Source organism: Ranitomeya imitator, chromosome 5 (assembly GCF_032444005.1).
Source record: "Ranitomeya imitator isolate aRanImi1 chromosome 5, aRanImi1.pri, whole genome shotgun sequence".
In the NCBI taxonomy this organism is placed as follows: domain Eukaryota; kingdom Metazoa; phylum Chordata; class Amphibia; order Anura; family Dendrobatidae; genus Ranitomeya; species Ranitomeya imitator.
In genome coordinates, this window is record NC_091286.1 from 132783643 (window position 1) to 132805191 (window position 21549).

At 41.2% G+C, this 21549-nt stretch overlaps 1 protein-coding gene across 2 annotated transcripts in view; it reads left to right on the forward strand.

Moving 5' to 3' along the window:
- The window catches only part of ADGB (androglobin), a 591174-nt gene that overhangs the window by 161469 nt on the left and 408156 nt on the right, over positions 1–21549 (forward strand). For both annotated transcript variants that reach the window (XM_069769164.1, XM_069769163.1), the window contains exons 10-11: positions 15896–15990; positions 19350–19524. In XM_069769164.1, coding sequence (XP_069625265.1) covers positions 15896–15990; positions 19350–19524 — 270 coding nt within the window. The remainder of the gene's footprint in view (positions 1–15895; positions 15991–19349; positions 19525–21549) is intronic.

Genomic DNA, 21549 nt, shown 5'->3' on the forward strand with positions numbered 1-21549 from the left:
AGTGACCGCTGCAAGTCTTGCACCACCTGGACCAGCACCTCCTGATGGTTTGGGTCCCCTCTGGTATTGGCGCCCTGGACACGCATCACTCCTGACGTGTAGCTTTCTTCTTTACTTCGGGCCACTGTTTCCACCAGGATTTGACGAAACGTAAGAGAGGGTTCTGCCCGGACCCGTTCTGACAGTGCTCGCCTCAAGGATGTGCTGTGCAGTCCCAGAATGAATTGCTCCCGGAATATCCGGTCTTTAGAGCCCATGCCGCCAAGTCCATCCGACTCCTTTCTCTGCACCTCCGCTAACACTTCTTGCAGTGCTGTTGCATACTGAGAAATTTCTTCTTCACGCTGCAGCCTAGAGAAACATTTGTCAGGAAGGTGTCCTGTTATGACCTGGTGGTTAGGAGCACCCAACCTGATAGTTAAACTCATACAGGACGAGCTCTGGGATGTGGGAGCTCTGCTGACCGCAAGCCCTAATCCTATTACACACACTAAAAATAGCCGTGGAGCGCTCCTGACGCTCCCTAGGCGCCTCGTCACAGCCTCAGAGCTAGCTAGCCCTAGAGATAGAAAATAAAGCCTACCTTGCCTCAGAGAAATTCCCCAAAGGAATAGGCAGCCCCCCACATATAATGACTGTGAGAAAAGATGAAAGTCACAAACGCAGAAATGAAATAGGTTTCAGCAAAGAGAGGCCAGACTTACTAAATAGACAGAGGATAGGAAAGGAATCTTTGCGGTCAGCACAAAAACCTACCAAAGACCACGCAGAGTGTGCAAAAAAGACTTCTGCACCGACTCACGGTGCAGGGGGGGGGGCCACTCTGCATCCCAGAGCTTCCAGCTAGCAAGACAAAATCAGGATAACCAGCTGGACAAAGAAACAATGAGCAAAAATGACAATAAGGAACTGAGCTTCTGCAGGAGAAGACAGGTCACCAGGCAGATCCAGGAGCGAACTTAACCAATGCTAAAACATTGACAGCTGGCATGGAGTAACGATCTGAGTGGAGTTAAGCAGAGAAGCCAACCAAAGGATAAATCACATCACCTGTGTAAGGAACCTCAGAAGCAGCAGCTTCACTCATAGCCACCAGAGGGAGCCCATAGACAGAACTCGCCGAAGTACCATTCACGACCACAGGAGGGAGTTCGACAACAGAATTCACAACAGTGTCCCGTGCTAGCAGTCTCACCATAGATCTATTCCAGGAACTTCACTAGCTCCTTCAGTTGCAGGGAGACTACCGTACACAAGATGAGGTGCAAACAACAAAGGGTAAATTTATTGGAAAGCAAAGAATGAAGTGGATGAGGAAGGTGCAAACAGAGTTATTCAATGGCAAAAGATATTTTACAAGAGTTGTATTTTTTAGCTGGGCCGACAAATAGCATGGTGCTCCAACTATTTTAGACTCAATATATGTCACACAAGCAAATGCAAACAATAAACAAAGAATGATGCTACTCTACGTATAGCCTCCCTGACCTCCACTAAGCAGGCCACACGGCTGCTGTGTTCTGTCTATTGAAGCCTACACTAGGCCCTGACATGTGCACAAAACAGGAACAAACTCACGGTGATGTTGGGGACTCAGATCCAGTCCCGGTGGGGCCCCAACAGTCTAGTACGGTGGTGCGCACAGCTCTCTGCCAGCTCCGTGAAACGTGGTCTTCTCCTTGCTTCTGGGTCCTGGAGGTTCTCCTGGAAACTGTAAATCCCTTTCTCGGTATCTTCGTAGCTTCTCAAACTAGCACAGGACAGCCACCCTTGCTGCACCCGAAGAGTCCGACCAATTTCACGAGTCCACTCCGTCCCAGGCTGTGGGACCTCTTTTACAGGTACAAGCTTACCACACATGTTCTCAGCAGCATCTCCTGCTCACACACTCCCAAGGCTCAACTCCTCCCCCTTAGCACAGGGCAGTTCATTTACACAGTCTATATCAGGGGGGAGCAGAACATTCCATCCCAGCAGACAAGGGGGTGCTGTCTCTTAAAGTGGCAGCGTGTCCCTTACTGTCCATAATGGCACCCCCCCCCCCCACACACATATGCCAGATAATGAAATTTGGTTTCAATTATAGTAAATATAATGGGCCCCTTGTGACCCAATGTGAGTGGCATAGAAATTTAAAAATAGTTGCAAATGATTGCATAACTATGGTGTGTACCATTAATTGTGACTTCTTTACAGCAAGAAAACTGGAGTAGGGAGAATGAAAAAATTCCCCTAATTACAAGATGCAGTCTTAACATACAATAGTTATCATGTATCCCGGCAAACATATGGGCCCTGATTCATCGAGACCGGCATTGCTCACACCAGTTTTGATAGAGTGTGGTGGAGTCAGAGACCCCTGATTCATTAAATTAAAATAAAAAATAAATGCCTCCAAGTGGATCAGGTGGATCATCACCACACCCCATCCCGCTCTCTTCTAATCCCACTTCCACCCATTTTTGTAGAGCTGGACAAAACTGGCAAGAAAACTGCAAAAGTCGCTACATTTTTGTGCAACCCTGTGTTGCACTAAAACCTTGTGACTTTTCAAAATGTTTACACCAGTTTTCTGCAATTAACTCTCTAATGAATCAGGGCCATAATGCGATCTGGAAAACTACATTTACTTTTCTATAAATTATTGGATAGTTCTTTTTTATTCAAATTTATTAATGTCACGCTCCACTAAGGAGCCAGACGGCGCATGGCGAGATGGGATCGGAAGGGAAGCACTGCAACTAGGGAAAGGGGCAACCCTGAGCTCCATGACATCGGCAGACAGGTTCTTTCAACCTGTGCGGTGATCATGTTCTTATTCCCTGTCTTGCTCTAAGCACTGCCCTGGCTAGTGCATAGAGCAGCAGGAAAACTAGTCCTGCTCTGTAATAAAGACACAAATGGAGACAGACAAGGGTAAAGAAAACAGCAATCACTCTTGGGGTACCCAGACTTAGGAATGGTATATAACGAGAGAGGAAGGATGAGGAAGTCCAAAAAGGGAGATAAGGATAACACCAAACAAACTTCCAAACAGCAGTCTCCAGTAACGAATCCTAAACAGCTTCTCTTTCGTTGTGAAAGAGAAGCTGTTTAGGATTCGTTACTGGAGACTGCTCACAGCTCCTATACCAACTACAAGGTATAGCAAGCTATCACTGGCAAATACTCAAGCTAAGGCCGGTGTCACACTAGCAGTATTTGGTCAGTATTTTACATCACTATTTGTAAGCCAAAACCAGGAGTGGAACAATTAGAGGAAAAGTATAATAGAAACATATGCACCACTTCTGCATTTATCACCCAATCCTTGTTTTGGCTTGCAAATACTGATGTAAAATACTGACCAGATACTGATAGTGTGATGGCAGCCTAAGAGGTGATCATATATACCAGAGGGGGGTGGCAAATTCAGGACAACTGAGGAGGAGAGCTCTAGGAGACAAATAGAACTGTTTAACCCTTGGAACAGTCGAGCAAGGGAAATCTACACCTCTTAACCCTTGCCACCAGAACAAGGGAAATCTGCACAGCTAACTGGAAGACAAAGCAGATCCATCCAGCGCAGGGACACGTGTAGCCACATGGTGCCATCTTTTGACTCCTCTCTGTCTATCCCTGTGACATATAATAACAAAGCATATTAAAAAAGGACCTTCCAAAACTTTGAGCTTGTTAAATTTACCATATTATATAATAGTGGCTGCAGAACTGTGTAAAATGTAGCTTTTATTTTCTTAATTTCTACTCTCTATTGTGGAGATTTTTGCTTGTTAAATTTGGGTTATCATTTATGTTATAGTTCTGGTAACTTTGCGTTACCAGAGATTTGCTTTTAGGGACGTGTACTTCTTACTCTGCTTGAGTTTGACCAATCATAAGCAGGCAACAAAACACAGGAGAAAAAGAATATGCCCTCCTCTCCTCACTTATCTCTGCAGCTACTCTGTAGAGATACAGCAGAGCTGAGTTACTGTATGTATCATTACAAACACTTTCAGTTAGTGTGAGAGTAGGAAGAGAGTAACAACACTATGAGATGAGATCTGCATGTGTTTGTAATGATTTATAATTATATGTATCATTACAAACACTTCCAGTTAGTGTGAGAGTAGGAAGAGAGTAACAACACTATGAGATGAGATCTGCAAGTGTTTGTAATGATTTATAATTATATGTATCATTACAAACACTTCCAGGGCTCATTTAACAATGCCGTCAGTGTTTTGAAAAATATGATAGAATTTGCTAACCAAGGATATATGTCATCTACTGGTACTCAGCCAACAGCTGTTCTTATTAATTCCATATAAATATTATGAACCATATGACAAGTATGTGTTACATTTACTCTGTGGGTTTTGCTAATTGCAATGTTTGTAGTGATAAATAAATGTGCTGTTATGATATGAGACTTACAACGCATCTGGAACAGAGATTATGTATAGTTATTTTTACTTTAGATGAAATTATGCTGTTGATCTTGTAGCATTTTGTGACACAATATTACATTTCCAGCAGAAAATGTATCAGAAACGCCCTATTATTCTGCTAAAGGACACTTTTCCTTTTTTCGAAAACTCAACCAGCAGCTGTGCTCTTTTTTTTAAAGCTGTTTGTGTAAGGAAATGACAGCTATAATGAGGCAGCTGTACAGGTCGGTGTTGTGGGCTTGTTTACTTGGTGTAAAAGCCTGATAAATTACTATAGCTTGATTTTCAGAGATAGGATCACTTTATACAAGTTCATAAAGCTACTTTGTTTCAAAACATGTTTTACGTTGAAAAAATGTTCGTAAGAGTTTTGTATATGTTTTGGACTTTATACAGTAGTTGGACAGACTTATTACTGCATGAAACCTTTTGAACTCAAACTTTCATCATCACTGCAATACATGTAATTTCCCTAATTAGCTTTGTGGATCTGTAAGGCTACTTTCACACATCAGGTTTTTTGCATCAGGCACAATCTGGCGAATTTTCAGAAAAACAGATCCATTTTTTTTCCCCGCCGGATCCGTTTTTTCTCATAGAATTGTATTAGCACTGGATTGTGCCTGATGTCCCAACGTTTCACACGTTTTTTACCGGATCACGCAAAAATTGCTGTTCCCGCAGCTGGAGAAAACGTCCAGAGGAAGGTTTTTTTGTTGCGGCGAAAAACCTGATAGCGCTGGAATCGGCGCCGTCCAGCTTTTCAGACAATGGATACCTATGGGAGCCGGATGCGCCACATAACGATATCCGGCGCTGGAGTCCGGTCTCCAAACTGCGCATGCCATGTTCTCTCTCTCTCTTCTTTTTACTATTGATGCTGCCTATGCTGCATCAATAGTAAAAAGATATCATGTAAAAAATAATAAACAAAAATAAAAAATCGTAATATTCTCACCTTCCGGTGTCCCCCACAGCTTTCCCGCTCTTCGCTCTTGCATTTTGTTGCGGTCGGTGCAGCATCAAAACGACGCATGCGGAGGCTTCCGCATACATCCGCATGGCCTGCGTACCCAATGTTAAAGATAGGGTATGCAGGACGCATGCCGACGTAGGCGGAGCTGAAGGAAGAGGCGCAGCAATGAGCAGGGCTTAACGGTGGAACTACGCAGCTCTCCGCAAAGCCCTCATCCACAAATGTGAAATTAGCCTTACCCAGTAACTCTGGAGATGGAATATGATTTTGCTGTACAATCTATGCTCTGTTGGGAACTGCTTATCTATGATGGCCCCGATACTGACCATCACTGTGCAAGGTATGATAATCCATTAGATGAGATGTCATAGCAGCAATGCAAAAAGATACTAGCCCACCCTGGAATGTTTCAGCAATATGGTATTTCTCTTGCTTGTGAACCGCAAATCAAATTTCAAAGTGTTTGAATTCACGTGAAACCGTGAATTTCAGGAACCGTGTCTGCGAATTGAGATATTGATTTGGCTTTTATCCTAAGTCATATTGCACGACTCGTTAAAGGGTTGATTGTGACTTGTAGGATCGCTACTTCCAACAGGTGGCGCTATAGAGTTTAAGTCCTCTTTTTCTCAGTAGAGGCAATTTGCATAGGAAATTCTACTCAAATTTGATCTTCAACAGAGCAATGCACTCATCTCTAGGAGGTACTTTTGAATCTTTTATTCTGCTGCTCCAGTACCTAAATGTTATAAGATAAGCTTTTTGTTATGCCTCTTGCCCATAGAAGTCTATGGGTGCACTAAAGTATAGGTACTATTGACACTTTTCAGATTTATAAGCCATTGTATTGAATTGAACCAGGTTTACATCTCTGTGAATGTCCTCTAATAAGAAAGTATAAAATCTGGCCTAACAAAATAATGAGTGGTGACAGCAAGAATTGTGGTGTGGATGTGTGAACTGACTGTGGGGCACCCTTTGCTCATTGTCAGCCTGGAACACTCAAAAACAGATGATTATAAGGCAGTATGTATTGATTAACAACAAATCTTTATTAAAGTACTACAAAAGTTAAAAAGCCATATTGACAGATTTAGGGGAATAGAACAATATCCCTCTCCAAAATCAAATGTAGACGCACAGCGCCAGATGACAAACAGGTATATACCATATCAGATGTTTGCAGTGGAGAACACCAATCTTACCAACAATATAATTGATGTATGGTGTGAACATATACCATAATTACAGTGAAGCACAATATCACCCACCGCATTGTTACACACTACCTGGAAAATATCAATCATCCCCAACCTATATAGAGCCCATACCACTGATGAATGGAACCGATACCGCTGAACCAGTTATTACTGGTAGAACAACCAGCGGTCAGTGGACCGGTATAATTACCTGATAGAGGGCCGAGATATGGAATCCCTGCTGTCACCCGTGCCTGCGCGTCTGTCATTGTCATTGTCAGCCTGTTGCGATAGGTGAGTGGACGAATGAGTGTAAGGCCAGTTTCACACGTCAGTGGCTGCGGTACGTGAGGTGACAGTTTCCTCACGTACCGGAGACACTGACTCACGTAGACACATTGAAATCAATGTGTCTCTGCACATGTCAGCGTGTTTTCACGGACCGTGTGTCCATGTGCAAAACACGGAGACATGTCAGTGTTCGTGGGAGCGCACGGAACCATAGATGTCTGTTGCAGACCTCTGGTTGTCATGCTGACCTATTGGTGACCCGTGATTATGTGACGGGGTCACCGATAGGCAGGATTAGTGATGCTCTTCCAGTAAGCGCAAGTTAAATGCCGCTGTCAGAAACTGACAGTGGCATTTAACTATTAACAGCAGTAGGTGGAGCACGATTCCACGCACGGCTGTTGCGGGCACATGTCAGCTGTAAAGATCTGCTGTCAGGTGCCCAGAAAGGTGCGGGCTTAGTGCCGGAGCCGGCACCAAATAGGGGGAGCCATATGTGGGCGTAATATTACGCCCAATGTCAGAAAGGGATTAACAGGTCAGAGCTATCACTAAATTTGAGAAACGTTATGTACTTTGTTCTCATTCTATGCCATATAGCCTCACAATAATTTATGAGTCCTCTTTAAACTAAGGTCTATAAGTCTTTGCTGCGAGGTTGGCAGCTGTAATCTACTATAAAGCATTTCCTGCTCTAGCATATGGTTAGATGGAGGTAAATCCATTTAAATCTATTTCCAATTGAAAAAGACTGCATACACACTATATAATGTCTGGTGGACTTGTATGTACAGGCATGGCTTATATTCTACCAAGCAACATTATGCAAAAAACCCGTAACAGTATTGTCAGATGCTTCTTAAGCAATTGGCTAAACACAGATTGTCACAATGCCGGAGGCAGTACACTGGGAATATCTGGAAGAAAACAGATGGCACGCACAACATGATAGGTACATGTTAACCAGGCAATGTATCTTGTACCGACACTTAAATGGTGCTTGGCAACCATAGATATAGATTAGTCATGTTTTTTCATCTTTATGCCTGAAATGTATATTGCTTATACACTATGCAATTGGATATAATTATTTTTTTTAACGGAGGAGATGGCTGTGCGTGGCAGTACGGAGTTTAGCATTAAAAATGTATCATCTTTTTTATTTTATTTTTACAAAATGCTCAGAATCTTTATAAAAAATAACAGATTTTTTGCTTGTGGCAAAAGAAGGGATGGAACATCTTGCAAGCAGCACCTACGACTAAATGAATAGTTGCATAATTAATTTATGGTGAGATACAGTTAAATAATACTGCGCAAATACATTTTCGGTTGGATTCACACAGAGCAATTTTATGATGTTTTTCAATAGTTTTGTGATCTATTTTCAGTGGCCCCATGTGACTTTGAAGTCTTATTGTGATGTAAAATGCATTCGATATTCTGGGGCATATTAATCAAACTTAATCTAGACACCTTCGTGTCAGTGCGATTTTCCATTTTTGCGTTTTTGCTTTTTCCTCTGCTTCCAAGGGCCTTAACTTTTTAAGTTTTCCATCAACATAGCCATACAAAGGATTGCTTATTGCAGAACGAGTTGAACTTCTAAATGTCACCATTCATTTTGTTATATGATGCACTGGAAAGCGGGAACAAAATTCCAAGTGTGATGAAATTGCAAAAAAAAGTGCAATTCCACAATTGTTTTTTTCCTATTTACAGTATTTATCATACGGTAAAATTTACCTGGCAAAATGATTGTGTAGGTCAAAATGATCATGAAGATTGCAAACATACAAAGTTTTCTTTTTTTTTTAAGTGGTGGAAAATAATGTAAAAATTTAAATAAAAATGTGTTTGTGTTACCATATTCCAAAATCTGTAACCTTTTCAATTTTCAGTTGATGAGGCTGTGAAAGGTCTAGTTTTTTTGCGCTGAGCTGATGTTTATATTAATACAATTTTGATGGAGACACAATGTTTTGTGGTTTTGCAGCCAGTGAAAGAAGGCAATTCTGGCTTTATGAATTTATTTTGTCATTACAGACTTTACAGATCGGGTTACGGTAATTAATTTCATATTTTGATAGATCAGAATTTTACACGTGTAGCAATACTACACATGTGTATTTCTTATTTCTTTATTTTTAATTAGGGAAATGGGTGATGTGAACGTTTATGTATTTTTTATTTTTACATTTTTGTAAATCTCTTCAATGTATTTGTTAATCCGATTAGGTGCCTTGAATCTGCGATTGTCATCGCCAGTACTATACACAAGAATACTACAGTACTGCTTTGTAGAGAGTCCGACTGGGATTTATGGGGCCCACAAGAGGAATTAACTCTAGGGGCCCACACTACATCTGTATACAATTAACTGTTAGTCATTATCCATGTTATAGTGGAGCCTCGACTGAAAAATACAGGTGGCTCTTGCATATGTACCATGACTGTCATCTGCAATTAGGGAAGTTTGCATAATCACGGACCCAAGGGACCATCAGTGTGACCCTCACCAATCAAAATCACTTATCCTGTGGAGATATGATGACTTGTTTTCAACTGATAACCCCTTTAATTGCATTTTTGCTAAAGTCCCATCTTTGCTAAACGTCCAAGCATTTAATCTCTAATAGAAAGGAAGAATCTTGTTTTTATTAATATCAGAGTGTACAAGTGATCTTCATACACAGCATAATCCACTATACCAAGACCAATATACCAATAATACCAAATAGAAGGGACAAATACCATCACATCATGACCGGACCACATATTCTCACTACATAGTAACCAAATAATACCACATATAAGGGACAAATACCGCTACATACCTTGGCCAGACCAAATATTATTACTCCGTAATACCACATACAAGGGAGAAATACCACCACACGATGACCAGACCACATATTACAACCACATAGTGACCAAATAATAGCATATACAAGGGACAAATAGCACTACACACCTTGACCAAACCACATTTTCCATTGAGTAATACCACATACAAGAGAAAAATACCACCACATCAGGACCAGACCACATATTACCTTCACAACACAATCCACTATACAAAGACCAAGATACCAATAATACCACATAGAAGAGACAAATACCACCACATCATGACCAAACCACATACAGTTAGGTCCATATATATTTGGACAGAGCCAACATTTTTCTAATTTTGGTTATAGACATTACCACAATGATTTTTAAACAAAACAATTCAGATGCAGTTGAAATTCAGACTTTCAGCTTTCATTTGAGGGTATCCACATTAAAATTGGATGAAGGGTTTAGGAGTTTCAGCTCCTTAACATGTGCCACCCTGTTTTTAAAGGGACCAAAAGTAATTGGACAGATCCAATAATTTTACATAAAATGTTCATTTTTAGTCCTTGGTGGAAAACCCTTTGTTGGCAATGACTGCCTGAAGTCTTGAACTCATGGACGTCACCAGACACTGTGTTTCCTCCTTTTTGATGCTCTGCCAGGCCTTCACTGCGGTGGGTTTCAGTTGCTGTTTGTTTGTAGGCCTTTCTGTCTGAAGTTTAGTTTTTAACAAGTGAAATGCATGCTCAATTGGGTTGAGATCAGGTGACTGACTTGGCCATTCAAGAATATTTCACTTCTTTGCTGTAATAAACTCCTGGGTTGCTTTAGCTTTATGTTTTGGGCCATTGTCCATCTGTAGTATGAAATGACGACCAATCAGTTTGGCTGCATTTGGCTGGATTTGAGCACACAGTATGTCTCTGAATACCTCATAATTAATTCAGCTGCTTCTGTCCTGTGTCACATCATCAATAAATACTAGTGACCCAGTGCCACTGGCAGCCATGCATGCCCAAGCCATCACACTGCCTCCGCCGTGTTTTACAGATGATGTGGTATGCTTTGGATCATGAGCTGTACCACGCCTTCGCCATACTTTTCTCTTTCCATCATTCTGGTAGAGGTTGATCTTGGTTTAATCTGTCCAAAGAATGTTCTTCCAGAACTGTGATGGCTTTTTTAGATGTTTTTTAGCAAAGTCCAGTCTAGCCTTTTTATTCTTGATGCTTATGAGTTACATAGTTACATAGTTACATAGTTATTAAGGTTGAAGGAAGACTATAAGTCCATCTAGTTCAACCCATAGCCTAACCTAACATGTTGATCCAGAGGAAGGCAAAAAAAAACCCATGTGGCAAAGAGTAAGCTCCACATTGGGGAAAAAAATTCCTTCCCGACTCCACATACGGCAATCAGACTAGTTCCCTGGATCAACGCCCTATCAAGGAATCTAGTGTATATACCCTGAAACATTATACTTTTCCAGAAGGTGTCTTGCACCGTGCAGTGAACCCTTTCATGCAGTCTTCTCTTTATGGTAGATTTGGATATTGATACGCCTACCTCCTGGAGAGTGTTGTTCACTTGGTTGGCTGTTGTGGAGGGGTTTCTCTTCACCATGGAGATTATTCTGCGATCATCCACCATTGTTCTCTTCCGTGGGCGCCCAGGTCTTTTTGCATTATACTTTGGAAGACACTATTTATTTTACCATGCAATATTGGAAATTGGGAAAAGATTTCAAAGTGGAGCGAAATTTCGTAAAAGTTGAAACATCATTTTTGTTTTCTAGGTTTTGTTTTTTAGCGTTAATTGTGCAGTGAAAATGTCCTGGTGCCAGCGTGATTCTCCAGACCAAAAAGATTTTGGCAATTCCAAACTTTGCTATACAGTATATATTTTTTTATGTAAGTAGTGAAAAAGAAACTTCACTTGTGTTGCCATTTTTCAAGACCTGTGACATTTTCATTTTTACTGTCCACGTGAGGGCTTCTTTTTTAAGGTTGCAAGCTGTCATTTTTATTAATACCAGTCTGGGGTAGATCGATTTGGATTCCTTTTTTTATTGCATTATTTTCTGTATTGTGGTGGTCGAAAAACTGCAATTCTGGCGTTTTGATTTTTCTCATTTTAGAATATTTACCGATTGGAATAATTAATTTTATATTGTGAGACCTCAGAGTTTCATGGACACGGCAATACCATATATGTGTATGTTTTTTACTATTTATGTTTAATGGAGGAAAAAGGAGATGATTTACATTTTTATAATTCTTATTTTTTTCATGATTCTTAAAAGCCTATTTTTTCCTTTTACTGTATTTTTTGATCCCTTTAAGAGATTTGATCCTATGATTGTTCGATCGCTTATATATACAGCAGTGCTACAGCATTGCAGAATGTATAAAAAATGACAGTCTCCTATGAATCCCACCCACTGGCTGAACTTGAATGGATCATGCACACGGCTGTCTTCAAAAGACACCCAACTGCCATAGCAACATATTGGCATTATGTCATGGGGAGGGGGGCGATGAACATAAGTAACGTCTCGCCCCACTGGGCAGTGAACTATAAGTGCTGCTGTTAGAGATGCACACAGGCATTTAAAAAGTTGACAGCAACAGGCTGATCTCAGCTACAGCATTCATTATAGGAAGATGATTACTGAATAACATAGCCATCATCTGCCGACAGTGATCAGGGCTCAGGTTGCTGAGACAGGGACCCGGCATTTGATGTAACAATACATCCAATATCAGGATGGGGTTGATAGATTCCCTCATCTTCCTCCATCATTTCACCCATATTATTTTTTAAGGGGCTAACACTCTCATTAACCCCTTTGCGACATGCGTGGTACTAGTACTGGGCATGTCGTTTCTCTCCCTTTGATGTGGGCTCCGGCAGTGAGCCCACATCTTTCCCGGCACATATCAGCTGTTTTGAACAACTGACATGTGCCCAGAACAGCCTCAGGTGGAATCGCGATCCACCCACAGCTATTAACCCGTTAAATGCCTCTGTAAAACGCTGAGAGCGGCATTTAATGTGCGCTTCTGGCTATCGGGCCGGAAATCCGCCCATGGGTGACGCCAATCACGTGATCATGGGTCACCGATTGGTTGGCATGAAAACCAGAGTTCTGGAGACCTCTATTGTTGTCACTGCCAGCTTGCTGTAAGTGCCGCCTGGTGGTCGGCGCTAATAACAAGTGAGTAATTCTGCTACATTCAGGTGATCTGATCGCCTGTATGTAGCAGAGTCAATCGGGTTATGGTAGCTTCTAGTCTCCCATGGAGACTATTGAAGCATGCCAAAGTAAAAAAAAATGTTTTTAAAAATATTTTAAAAAGAATTATATATAAAAATTTAAATCACCCCCCATTCAAAATAAAACAATAAAAAAATCAAACATGCACATATCTTGTATCGCCGCTTTCAGAATCGCCCGATCTATCAATAAAAAAAAGGATTAACCTGATCGCTAAACAGCGTAGTGAAAAAAAAGTCAAAACGCCAGAATTACATTTTTTTGGTCGCCACAACACTGCATTAAAATGCAATAATTGGCGATCAAAAAAATCATACCTGCACCAAAATGGTATCAATAAATATGTCAGCTCGGCGCACAAAAAATAAGCCCTCACCCAACCCGAGATGACGAAAAGTGGAGACGCTACGGGTCTTGGAAAATGGCGCAAATTTTTTTTCAACAAACTTTTTTTTCACCACTTAAATAATAAAGAACCTAGACGTGTTTGGTATCTATGAACTCGTAATTACCTGGGAAATCATAATGACCTTTTTTTGTCAGTGTCCCATATAGTTTTATTTAGGCATAGTGGTTTTGTATTTGTTCCTCTTTTTAACTTATTTGCTATGATAAAATATATATTGTGTACAAGACCCATTCAGGATGCTTATAAAATTGTCAGATTTGCTTTGTATGCATTAATTTGAAGGCACCGCTTCGGCTGAAGACACGGCTTAGGCCGAATTCACACATCTGTATTATTCAAGCTGTGCTTGAACTGCAATACCTGACCTGACTGCGGGTTAGCTGACCTGGAGTAAGAGTCCCATACTCTGAGCACTTTTTTTAGGCTGTGTATTTAGCCTTCAATAAGTGGTCTAATTGACCAAAATGCCCTACTTCTTGAATAATCAATAACGGAGAAGGGAATTTTTAGCTAAAAAAATATATTCTATTGGAATTACGTACATCAAAAGTTTAGTAATTCTAAAAACACTTGCAAGATGACATTTTCCAGCACATTGGCCACCGAGCAGTGTATATCTAATATATAAAGCTGAATGTTTGTATGTGTGTATGTATGTATGTCCGGGATTGGCATCTGCACCGTCGCAGCTACAGCTACAAAATTTTGCACAGTCACACGTCTGGACCCCGAGAGCGTCATAGGCTATGTTGTGAGGCGAAATTTTAACCCCGCGCTTTCCAATTCACCAAACAATTTTGCCCCTATCTACATAATGGGGAAAAAAGTGAAAGGAAAAGTGTTGGAGGCGTCGCAGCTACAGCCACAAAATTTTGCACAGTCACACGTCTGGACCCCGAGAGCGTCATAGGCTATGTTGTGAGGCGAAATTTTAACCCCGCGCTTTCCAATTCACCAAACAATTTTGCCCCTATCATAATGGGGAAAAGTGAAAGGAAAAGTGTTGGAGGCAAATTGACAGCTGCCAGATGTGAACAAGGGGGACTTAAAGAATGAGTTCCTGATAGGTGGGAGCTCTATAACTGAAACCATCACCTATTAAATATTTATGGCACATATCTTCAATAAGCAGGACAAGTTTGAGAAGGTTTTACTTTGGTAAAATTGCAGCCCATAGGGTTAGTTCAATCGAACATTGGGGCCCTTGAACCTAAAAATGTTGTTCACCCCTATTTTAATCTGTAGGCGATGGTTCGCAGCATGGACCAGAGGAGGTGGTGTAACAGAGCAGATCTTGATGGATCACATGAAGATCAGTGAGAGCTAGGACAGCAAGATAGGCAGAATGTCAGACAAACGCATGGAGCAGATAAGCAGAACCGGTTGTGTGCATATAGTCTGTAACAGTAACAAAATAGGAAACTGGTATAATCCGGCAGTGACGAGGTTAATCAAAGGGGAATAGTTAATTGCAGTGAGGTGTAGGCAAAATAGAGACTCATTCAAAGAGATGCCTTACTTTGATTGCAGAGGCTAGGTGTGAACAGGATCAGGAACAGTTGTGAGGAGTTGGTAACTTGTGTGTTGAGATATGTAGATGTGGACAACACCTAGCAAGTCAGACAGAGGTTAGAAATAACTCTGGCTTTAGTAAAAAGTAAGGGATAGCAGCGATGGAAGATTACACTCCTGGCTGGAGCTGAGCTAAGTTTAGCAAAAGCAGAACTGACAAACTAGACAATGACAATTGTGGACAATGCTATTTGATACCCTAGCACCCGAGTTCAGTATGAGCCGGTCTGAAAGGGGCTAGGGTTATAATGTCAGAGACGTTCACTGGGCTACCTGAGAAACAATCATGGACTAATGCAAAGGGAACCGGCCACAGCAGAAGAGAGCAAGGCCCGACGCTGGAGCAAGGGCAGGTGAGTAACATCTTACCATATTAGCTGAGGTATATTCTAACAAGAACATATTTTTCACATTTATTCCTGCCTATTATTACACACCTCAAGCTCGGTGACCTGAAGAGACCTGTAACTCTCAAAGCTTGCCTTTTTTTCTCATTTTTTAATGGCTTTGACCTAATTATATCTTTTGCACTCAACCCTTCAACTAAAATAGAACATATAGAAGAAACCTAAGGGATTTTATTTATTAGCACAGCTTAACATGAAGTTTGTACCGGCTTTATTTTTATATGGTTCTCCTTAGAGAATGTATCCTCAAAAAATGTAATTATCTTTTTCACACATTCCTAAATTACACTGGCCTTGCTTGGTATGTCAGGGGGACATGCAAGTTATCAGTCTCGAGATGCCAAAAGGGGTTCTTATTTGCATCATAAAATGTAGCACAAATTATGCTCAGAAACTTCACTTGACTTCTTATATAACTTTGGTTTGGCTACTTTTTCCAGTGTATATTCTTTCAAGCAGAATATCATTCTCGCTGTGTGTTTTTCTGCAGTCACATCTGTAACCCCGGTGCCCCAGATGGTTGTGTACGCAAGCTACTTACCACTCCATTTGAGTGAGCAGAAGATTTCCATACTTGGGCAGATGGTAAGACCTTTTAGCTGCATTCAGCCATAAACAGAACATTTCGAACGTCTTGTGAATTTCATTTTTATTTACCAAGTCTAATCTAATAGAGCAATCTCAAATCATACTGTATTTTCATTGATCTTATGGTGAAAAAAGATTTATAGATGGGGCAGTATTCAGAGGGGCAAAGGTGTCAAGTGCTCAAGCTTTCCTTTCAAATTCTTGCATACCTGGAGTATTGTCTCCCTCTACATCTAGTAAAGCCCTGTCTCCCTGTTTGCCATATGTTGTGGCAGTAGGCTATATTACTTGTAGTGCTCCAGAGATTTCTAGCTGTAGACTTCTGACACTTTGCTGCATTTTTAATATGCATGTTTTCATGTAATCCTGGCGTTGACCCCAGGAGGCATCTGCTTCAGCTTTACACCTGCAAGTCCCTTATGGCTTGTTAGTGAGAGGAGGAAGATTGGCTTTTAATGCATTCAGTCATTAAATACTTTTCTTTTTTAATCTAAGAATCAGGTTAACTTCCATTTTGAGATGTTGCCTTGTTTCAGCCGGTCATTAATGTGGAGCAATCCTCCTTGACCTCATTTTTCAGTACTCACAGAAGCATATTATCAAGTGTCCATCAGCATTCATAATTTACTGAATATAGTTCTCCTGCAATGATTGTGACATTGAACTAAAAATCCTAAAATCCTCTTATCTGATGTTTCCTATTATTGCTAATTACTGTTGAGAGTTGGCCTTGACTTTTTGACCCTTTTTTGCACATATTTTTACATTTAATATTAGACCAATTAATTTGATGTTTAAAACACTCTTGTGCTTAACACTCAAAAGGAGACATGGCTTCACCAGAGGTTTGGGGGTCAGGCATTACTTTGATGTATATGCACCACAATTTTGGTTCAAAAATTGTTTTAAATGTAAGCCAACTAAGGGGTGTTGTTGGATAAGTTAAACAAAAGCGTCTAAAGATTGTATTCTGCAAAATTCATCAGCGTATTCAGATTAAGTTTAACTTGTCTACATATTAAAGAAGTTGTCCCCTCACAGAAAATCTTTGTTTGTTATATATACAATTACTCACCATCCCTGGTCCAGTTGTAATGTGCTGCTGCAGTGCAGTACTGAGCAATCTCCACCAGGGGGTGCTGGATAAGGAAAGGAGGCTGCACACACAGCACAGCAACACTGAGCAACAACACAGGTGTCACAGGTAATGAAAGGGACATGAAACAAGCCAAGGTCATACACGGAGATAGCAGCGCGGTACAGAAGGGGCGAGCAGAGAATCGTCGGGGACAAGCAAGACGTCAGAACCTGCCGGGAACGTGGTAACCAAAACGTGAGACGGAGACGGAGTCGGGGTACAGGCCAGAGGTCAGAACAAGTCATAAACGGGTGTAGGCAGTCAGAGGCAAACAGGAACACAATAACAGGGATCAGGTCAGGAGCTCAAACCGTGCAGCATAATCTATAGCTGACACTGGCCCAATGGCTGCAGAGGACTTAAATAGCTCACCCTGGAACTGGCTGAGCTATTTAAGTCCTCTGCAGCCATTGGGCCAGTGTCAGCTAATTGTAACACATTCACAGAGAAAAAAATATATATCTATGGGGACATCTATCTTTAACAAATTCACAGAAACAAAAAATCCCCAGTGTAAACTAGATAAAAATACCTTTATTAATTAGTTTTAAAACCTCTCAAAAACAATAATAATAATAATAAGTGCACTTAACGTAAACCATCACCATGACAACAACATATAATAGAAAAGACCAGGGTGATGCCTAGCCCTATACTGCACTACCTGCACCCTACCTACCAGCGGAGGTTGGCACCCTACAATCCTGCGCAATTGGCGCCCCCGCTCACCGTCGACTCTCCCTCCTACCCCTATTGGGCCCTACTAGGATGGGATGGAAACACATCAACAATCATGCAAAAATGACATTTAAGTATGAAAAGGGGGAGTCTATATTACTACCTGCTCTACCCCTACCTGTCAGCGGAGGTTGGCACCCTATTATAGTACGACAGTGGCGCCCCCGCTCAACGACGACTGTCCACTATCCTGTCCCTTATTAGGTGTTTAGGGAAATAGGAGATTATATTTGTAATAAAGTGCTGTAGTGCTTGTAAACCATGTCAAAACACTCCCAAGGGTTAAACAAACAAGTATGGATCCTCTTTAATGTAACACACATTCATACACCAGGTACTCCAGACAAAGTGTAGTATGATATACGATAGATATGAATCCTTTGTCTAGTGTTCATCCAGTTCAGCCTGATGCACTGCTTGGACACCAAAACACATAATCCAAGACAACTGAGCGTAATACCCAGTAAAACCCCAAGAAAAAGGCCACAGTAACACAGTACCTTTGTTATTGGGAATCCATACAAAAACCATTTGATATTTTAATAGTATATCCATAAACGCAATATATTTGCAAAAACTTCCCTTGTAAACTCGCAAAAGCCTCCCTTGTAAACTCCGACGCGTTTCCCCTCACTGTTACATGAGGTTCATCAGGAGCAATACATGATAATAAGGGGTTACTTAGCTTATATCAAATGTCAAACTCGAAACCGATACATGGTACAGCATCCCAGGGCAAGTCCCCTCTCGATATGGTGCCAGTGTCAGCTATAGTTCATGCTGCACGGTTTGAGCTCCTGACCTGATCCCTGTTATTGTGTTCCTGTTTGCCTCTGACTGCCTACACCCGTTTATGACTTGTTCTGACCTCTGGCCTGTACCCCGACTCCGTCTCACGTTTTGGTTACCACGTTCCCGGTAGCTTCTGACGTCTTGCTTGTCCCCGACGATTCTCTGCTCGCCCCTTCTGTACCGCGCTGCTATCTCCGTGTATGACCTTGGCTTGTTTCATGTCCCTTTCATTACCTGTGACACCTGTGTTGTTGCTCAGTGTTGCTGTGCTGTGTGTGCAGCCTCCTTTCCTTATCCAGCACCCCCTGGTGGAGATTGCTCAGTACTGCACTGCAGCAGCACATTACATTATTGCTGACCATAATCTCAGAACTGGATCATGACACCAGTGCTGAGTCTCTTCTCCTTCCCTGTCCGGTCAACTTCAAGTTGACAGCCAATCACTGAGCCTAGTGGCTCTGAGACGGGCATTCCATTTACATGGGCAGAATCGCGGACCTCAATGATTTGCTACCATAATGTTGACGTGACCTCAATGACTCAACTAATACCAGACTCCAGAAGCAGAGCCTCAGTAAATCTGTCCAAGAGAGTCCTACATTCATTCTTTGCTGTATGTATCCATGTGATATGATATCATATTCTGTATGAACTAAGGAAATTAACTTCTATATTTTTTTATTACAAGGCAAACTCATCAGAAAAGCTGAGACAATATGGATTATCTCACATTCACAACCACCCAGTACTTGTTTCTCGAACTAGATCGTGCCCTTTAGTTGCACCACCAAAACCACCTCCTGTGCCACGTTGGAAACTTATAAGGCAGAAAAAAGAAGTTAAAATTACAGATGAAGCTAAAGGTGAAATTGTGTTCATATATGATTTCTTAATGCTGCAGAGAAAATGTAGTGTTACCTTTCTTTTCTTTCATGTCTTAGTAGATCTGAGCAATGGACATCTCATCTCCAATACAAATTTGTAATGTATATGGCCATGTGTTGTTAGTATGCAATAATCCTATGAGGTTTATTGCTTTTAAGGTAGATTTGTAGCATATTTAATATTTAAAATATAAAATTTTTAATGAAATAAATGTTTTTAGAGGATATTTAAATTGCAGTACGGGCAGCATAAATTGGAGATTTTTTACAGCCATGTATATTTTACTATAGTGTTACAAAGAACACATACTTTTACTAGCTGGCTAGTTATGATGCAACTAGGATGACTAGTCCAAGACGAAGGTCCCGAGAGGATTTCCCATGCCTTACTGCATGTGACTGATAGAGAGCTTTTAGTTTAGGGAAATAGGGCAGGGAGAAGTCACCTGGGTCCTGCCTCATAGGCTATCATAGCATCATTCCTGGCCAGCATCTACTGTATAAATGTTTTCTTTTCTAAAACACTGCATGTAGTAATATGTGTACTTAAATGTTCACTGTTTTTTTCCGTAAACTGTACATAAATTAATAGTGCAAGCAAAAATAAGAAAATATGTAAAATATCTTAATAGAGAACTCTGCTCCTTTCTCTACCTACAGTGGGGAAAAAAAGGATTTAGTCAGCCACCAATTGTGCAAGTTCTCCCACTTAAAAAGATGAGAAAGCCCTGTAATTGACACTATGAGAGTCAAAACAAGAAAACAAATCCAGAAAATCACCTTGTCTGATTTGGCATGATTTATTTTGCAAATTATTGTGGAAAACAAGTATTTGGTCATTAACAAAAGTTAATCTCAATATTTTGTTATATATCCTGTGTTAGCAATGATATTGGTCAAACATTTTCTATAAGTCTTCACAAGGTTGGTGCACACTGTTGGTGGTATGTTGGCCCATTCCTCCTTTCAGATCTCCTCTAGAGCAGTGATGTTTTGGACATGTCGCTGTGCAATACGGACTTTAAGCTCCCTCCAAAGGTTTTCTATGGGGTTGAGATCTGGAGACTGGCTTGGCCACTGCAGGACCTTCATATGCTTCTTACGAAGCCACTCCTTCATCGCCCTGGTGGTGCGCTTGGGATCATTATCATGCTGAAAAACCCATCCATGTTTCATCTTCAATGCCTTTGCTGATGGAAAGAGGTTTGCACTCAAAATCTCACGATACATGGCCCCATTCATTATTTCATGTACACGGATCAGTCATCCTGGTCCCTTATCAGAGAAACAGCCCCAAAGCATGATGTTGCCAACCCCATCCTTCATAGTAGGTATGGTGTTCTTTGGATGCAACTCAGCATTCTATCGCCTCCAAACACGAGTTTTATTTCTACCAGGCAGTTCTACTTTGATTTCATCTGACCATACGACATTCTCCCAGTACTCTTCTGGATAATCCAAATGCTCTCTAGCAAACATCAGACGGGCCGGACATGTACTGGCTTAAGCAGTGGGACACGTCTGGCACTGCAGGATCTGAGTCCATGGTGGCGTAGTGTGTTACTTATGGTAGGCCTTTGTTACAGTGGACCCAGCTCTATGCAGGTCATTCACTAGGTCCCCTTGTGTGGTTCTGGGATTTTTGCTCACCATTCTTCTGATCATTTTGACCCCATGAGGTGAGATCATGCGTGGAGTCCCAAATCGAGGGAGATTATCAGTGGTCTTGTGTGTCTTGCATTTTCTCATTATTACTCCCACAGTTGATTTCATCACAGCAAGCTGCTTGCCTATTACAGATTCAGTCTTCCCTGGTGCAAGGCTACAATTTTGTTTCTGTGTCCTTCGACAGCTCTTTGGTCTTCACCATAGTGGAGTTTGGAGTGTAACTGTTTGAGGTTGTGGATAGGTGTCTTTTATACTGATAACAAGTTCAAACAGGTGCCATTACTACAGATAATGAGTGGAGGACAGTGGCTACTTAAATAAGAAGTTACAGGTCTG